The 5,599-nt window shown below is 41.1% G+C and overlaps 1 protein-coding gene across 1 annotated transcript; it reads right to left on the reverse strand.

Annotated features, from left to right (window-relative positions):
* Positions 1–1,041: 1,041 nt before the first annotated feature.
* On the reverse strand, positions 1,042–3,623 carry MRPS10 (mitochondrial ribosomal protein S10; the record flags this gene model as incomplete). Its single annotated transcript, XM_008941199.1, has 5 exons — positions 3,618–3,623; positions 3,223–3,281; positions 3,046–3,118; positions 1,605–1,744; positions 1,042–1,150 (listed from the first exon to the last, which is right to left on the reverse strand). Coding segments are annotated over exons 1-5 (387 nt in total), but the record flags the coding sequence as incomplete, so codon positions are not given.
* Positions 3,624–5,599: the final 1,976 nt, after the last annotated feature.

The following is a 5,599-nucleotide window of genomic DNA, read 5'->3' on the forward strand; positions in this document are numbered from 1 at the left end:
TTTCCCCTGGCTTCTCTAGTTCTTGCCATGGAGCCAAACATCTTACAGGAGGGCAGCTTCCACAACACAGAACAGAGGCAGTTGAGCTGTAGGCAACTCGACACAGGCATCCAGCAGTTATTTCATCCAAAAGAACTACACATACTACCTGTGATCACACACACTGATGGTGCAAGTGATGGATCTTAACACTGCAGGTATCAGATGAAATGAATTACAAGCTATGCAAGAATTATCGGCTTTTGTATACTCTCCAAGTTCAGGCTAGTTATAAACCCTGCAACTCCAGAATCCCCCTTAATAATGGATTTTCTAGTTCCATTTCTAGTTCCATTTTGCCAATGGATGGCAAAAATTCTTGCTGATGGTCTGCCAGCAGCCATCTGTCCTGCAGTCATGTCAGAGGACTTACAGCAAAGTCCCACTTTGCTGAGCACTGTGCAAGTCTACAGTAAGACACCCAGGAGCCACAAGATGCTGGCAGCAAAGCCTTCTTCTAAGAAGGTCGACCACAGCTGCATTCTAAACCATACACAAGTCTGTCTCATCAGCCATGAAGCTAGTGGTTTGTGTATGCTTCCTTTCTTCCATCTCCCCCATGCAGTTTATAGTTTGCCACAGATGTTGCATAAGGCAAAATATGTATGTTCAAAAACATCAGACACCAAGAAGAGAACCCTTAGTGACTGGTAATGACAGCGACTTAGCTGCCTTCTCTTCCCTTCCTGAGAAAGCTCCTATCCCGCTGATTCTTGGAAACCAAGAGCATAAAACATACAAATAACCCCCAATGCTACCTTATTTTTCAGCTGCTCTTTCAGCTGTTAAGAAAGTTGTCAAAATCAGCCTTTTAATAAAAAAATAATGTAGGCTGTACATTCAGAATAGCTTGTGTTACATTCGAGGTACCGAGGTCAGCTAGTTTATGCTGTTCTCTGCACTCTCCCCCCCAACCCAAGTCAATTCACTCCTGAACTAACACGTTAACATCTTTCAACTCTGCAGCTAGAAGATAGGTTTTTTTTTTTACTTCTTTCTTACCTCCAAACACAGGTAATGCGTTCTCATTTCATACTGAACTCTGTGCTTCTTGTAAATGTGGACTGATTTTAGAAGTGTAAATCGTTCTATGTTCTTTGGAGGTTTATGTCTGAACAAAACACAAAAAGAAAATTTTGATTTTTAAAAAGAATGACAATAAAAATTATCCTAAAAACTATGCTGAAATCCCCGTTCTTATTTGGCATTTATAAGACCTACAAGGAAGTGTTAAAAGCTGTTACGGTTTATAATTAACCACTTGGACATGGTTAACACTCAAATATTTGGGTGTTAACCAGCATTAGTTCAGGGAAGCTACAGCACTGACAACTGCTGCAAGTGCTGTCACTACCCTTGGTGTGGCCAAAATGCACTTCTGTGGCTATTGTGAGTGTAGAACTGCTGCTGCTTTCTCAGCACTGTGCCGCCATCTAAACAATGTTAAGATTTATAATCTGAGAAAAAATGTTTCTTCTGAAAAAAAACCACTTCTAAGCACAGCTAAATGACAGAAGAGGTAACAACCACGTGTCACCCCATGGCTCTGCAGATCAGCTACTTACACTTTTTCAACAGAGATGCCAAGTTCTTTAGCTGCAAGCACTGCGAAGTATTCATAGCTGTCCAACACAGCCTTATCGTGGCCTTTCACTAACAGGGACAACCTCTTGTACAGTGTTTCTGGCTCATCTGAAAGAAACACCTGCATTTTTAAAGAGAAGACAAGAGTTACCACTCCACGTTCTTCTTAATTAATGCAGCCCATTTGTAAAAGAGGAAAAAAACTCACCTGCTGTTAGCTGCTTATTCTAGTTTAACTGCAAGGGGCTGACAGTATTAGCTTGATTGACAGTTGTCACTCAGGGAAAGCAAAAGCAGTATCTAACTTTTCAACATGTAGGTAAAGTGCATTGATCAGAAAAGGAAAGGGGATACAAGGAGGACAACACTAGAGAAGGCAAGAATGAAACATCTTTAAAGCACGTCTGGGGCAGCACTATTTGTATTTTAAATAACAGTGTGAGAATACCTCAAATTCTCAGCCTTTGCTTTGGTATGGACTATCACTAGAACATTATGGACAGTGACCAGAATTCTCACTTAAGCTGGTTATAAGGCTACTTTAGACATAGTACTCTTCCCCTGGGGTTTTATCCTTTATGTTTGTCCAGGGACAAGCTTCTGACTTTCAGTTAGAGCTTCAGCTTCTGAGGGCCTGGGCTCCCTGATCATCTGAGAAGCTTTGATGTGTCCAGGAAGCACAGATTTTCCCACAGGTTTACTCCCAAGTGGTTTAGCACAGTAAATCCAGCCCGTACCAGAGCTGGCAGGAAGGCTGGGTCTGCCATGTGGACCTAATACTGCCTGTAAGAGCTTGGCTTGCTGGCCAAACGATGACACAGACTGGGCACGTGTTTCTGAAGGCCCAGTCAACACAAATGCATTCAGATTCCAAAGGCAAGACATCCACGATAGGCCTTCATGAACTTCCCACCTCATAAGCCCTGGCTCCCAGCTTCCAGGCCAGAGACAAAGGCCTTAGGCTGGCTAAGCTGCTGCAGGTACTGAACAGAGTACGGCCAAAAAGCTGGTATGTCATAGCTACAGCTGCATAGAGGAGGAGAAAAGTGACCAAGAAGCAACTGTGAGCTATAGAAATCTCACTAAAAAAACATAACTTCTCAAATACCAATAATCTAAATTGTTTCCTTCTCTATGGCAAATAATGTTGTTAATGTGGAACTTAAAAAATACCATTCAATAAAACACTTACCAAAGGATTAGTCTTAGGCTCCTGGGCATCAGCATGGGATCCTGCCAGCCGTGCTCCCCTCAAGTCACAGGTCCTAGAAATGCAGGAAGGGAGAAAGCATAAAGTGTTAACACTGGAAATTTTTAGGAAGTGTACTTAAAAAAGCTGTGAAGAAGGAATTCAAGTTTTTCTGTACACCCTTGTCTTTATTACTAGGCAATATACAAAATGCCATTCTATAAAACACTTACCAAAGGATTAGTCTTAGGCTCCTGGGCATCAGCATGGGATCCTGCCAGCCGTGCTCCCCTCAAGTCACAGGTCCTAGAAATGCAGGAGGGGAGAAAGCATAAAGTAAGTTGTTAACACTGGAAATTTTTAGGAAGTGTAGAAGAGAAGTGGAAAGAAGGAATGCCTTTTATACTTACGGAAGAAAACGCTGCTTTTGCATAATTCTGCTTGCATAAGTCACAGGAAAAACTGATCCCTGTACAAAACAAATAGGCAATGGGGTAGTTTTCTCTCTCAGAGCACAAAATAGTTAATACGTTTTTATTAAAGGTTAATTTTTGCACATCAGAACATAAAATGTTACTAGGCTTTAATCTGCCAAACTAGGAAAACTCTACTGGAAAATGCAGGAAAACAGGAAGAACAGCACCTAAAAAGAGGACTGCATTAAGGGGACAATATGACAGTATGCACTTACTGTTAATGAGGTAGCTGAATAGAAATCACAAAGCATTTTTTTAGCAGAAAAACGTATTTGGTGCAGCATCAGGTACCATTTCTGTACATGATAATACTTTTTCTTTAGCTTTACCTTCATACTATATTAGTTACCCTAAGCAGGACTTGCTGTTGTAAAGGCAACCAAAAACAGTATCCTACAAATGCAAGAATCCAACCTCTGAGTTTAACTGCAGATTTCCCATTTGATTTTTTTTTTTCCCCCTTCAGAAAAAAAGGTCCTTGTGATTTTGAACACTCATTCTTTTGAAGAGAACATTTAAGTAGAAATGCTTCTAACAAGCAAATGAACCAGATTTAAAACATAACATGATTTTTCTGTGTTAAAAATGGAACACAACTGTTAATCAAGACGTAACACTACTGTCTTTCATACTAGAATAATCACTCCCTTCTGAACATTCTGTGGCTTCTTGCTTCCTTCTACTTCTCACTTTGGCAAAGTTATAGACTATGTCAGTGTTCTGGTTCCTTTTTTATTTTCCCCTCTCTCTTTTCTCCCCATAGGCAACCCTTTCAAATCCAGGTGTTCACAGACCAGCACCAGTGTTAGGTTCTTAAGTGCATGACACAATAAGAATAAGAAAGTTCAGGAGCACTGAACACTTGCCACTAGAGTTGCTGACCATTCAAAATGTTTCAAAGTTCATGTGAGGAAGTACTTGAGCCTTAATACCTAAAATTAAATAAATACATCTGATAAAATCTTAATCTTTGCACCTAAATTCTCTGTCTCTGAAGTACGAATATGCCTCCCCTGTCATTCAACACCAACATGAAATCTGACATCACTTCAGAGAGCAGACAGGCCCATCACATCAAAGACTGTATTTAGTGCAGGGCTTAGTGTATGCAATTCAATATATGGCACAGAACCTGGCCCCAGATAACAAATATAAGACTACTGACTGGAACTGTAACTAGAAGTTTTATGTTTTGGGGTTTTTGTGTGTATGCAGTCTCTGCTTTGTATCTTTTACTTGTAACTGCTCAACCTTGCAACATGCATCTATCATTTGCACTCATACCATACTGTTTTATGTGGTTTTGGATACAAAAATTTCAATCATGTAATATAGAGAAATAGAAAATAATGAAACAATAGTGTTTTAGCTCACATGCTAAGCTCTGCAACTTTACAATATTCAATGATTGTGCATATCAACTCTACTGTCTTCTTTTGTTATTAATTACACAGGTATGCATCAAGTCAAAAGGTTTTGCAAAATAAAATTAAAGGTGCTCTGTGCAAATTTTGACAAAATGATACGTTGACTACACTAGACAGTAAAGATAGTATTCAGCAAACAGCTTCCTTATTCTCCGACTTAAATGTACTTGATGTGTTCTTGCTAATGGCTATCACAGAAGGTGGAAAAGATACTCAAGAGTGCAACATAACAGAACTCCGTTTCCTCTGTGAACCAAGGCCTCTCACGTAACAAAATTAGTCCTGTCTAATGCAAAATAGCCGTCGTTTTGTTTGGCTGAGACATTCTGAAGTCCTCAGGAAGAGGCAGATGCCTGAAAGGTAAGCGAGTCCAGACCACAGCACACACAGAGCAGAGTTCAGGTCTTCAGAAAATTAAGGAGAAACCCCCAAACTCAAATTTTATCAACTTGAGAGAAAGCAATTGTTCTTTAGAAGTCACAACCAGCAGAAAATGTTGTTAGAGTAAAAAATTCCTTTTTTTTTTTCCCCTTAAGAATTCAACATTTGAAATTTTTATGAGCAGAAAAAGGCTTGGTGCATGACCTCAGAATCCAAGTCCTATTCTTCATCATCCCTTACACCCAGACGAACCACGGCAAAACAGGACCGCCTGAGAAGTTCTTGGGGGCTCGCTACGTCGCTGCCGGCCGGCAGAGACACCCCAACCCTCCCGCAACCAGAAAGAAGCTACTTGCGATCTCCCCTGCCCGAGGACGCGATGCCGGGCTTGCACAGCGCCGAGCTCAGCCGAAACAGGGAGCGCTCCTCCAGCTCCCTTCTCCCTCAGGAGCGAAGGTGCCGAGGGAAAAGAAGGAGAGCGAAGCTCACCCGTCCCCTTTCCC

The sequence above is a fragment of the Merops nubicus genome, unplaced genomic scaffold (genome assembly GCF_000691845.1).
Source record: "Merops nubicus isolate BGI_N331 unplaced genomic scaffold, ASM69184v1 scaffold2705, whole genome shotgun sequence".
Lineage (NCBI taxonomy): Eukaryota > Metazoa > Chordata > Aves > Coraciiformes > Meropidae > Merops > Merops nubicus.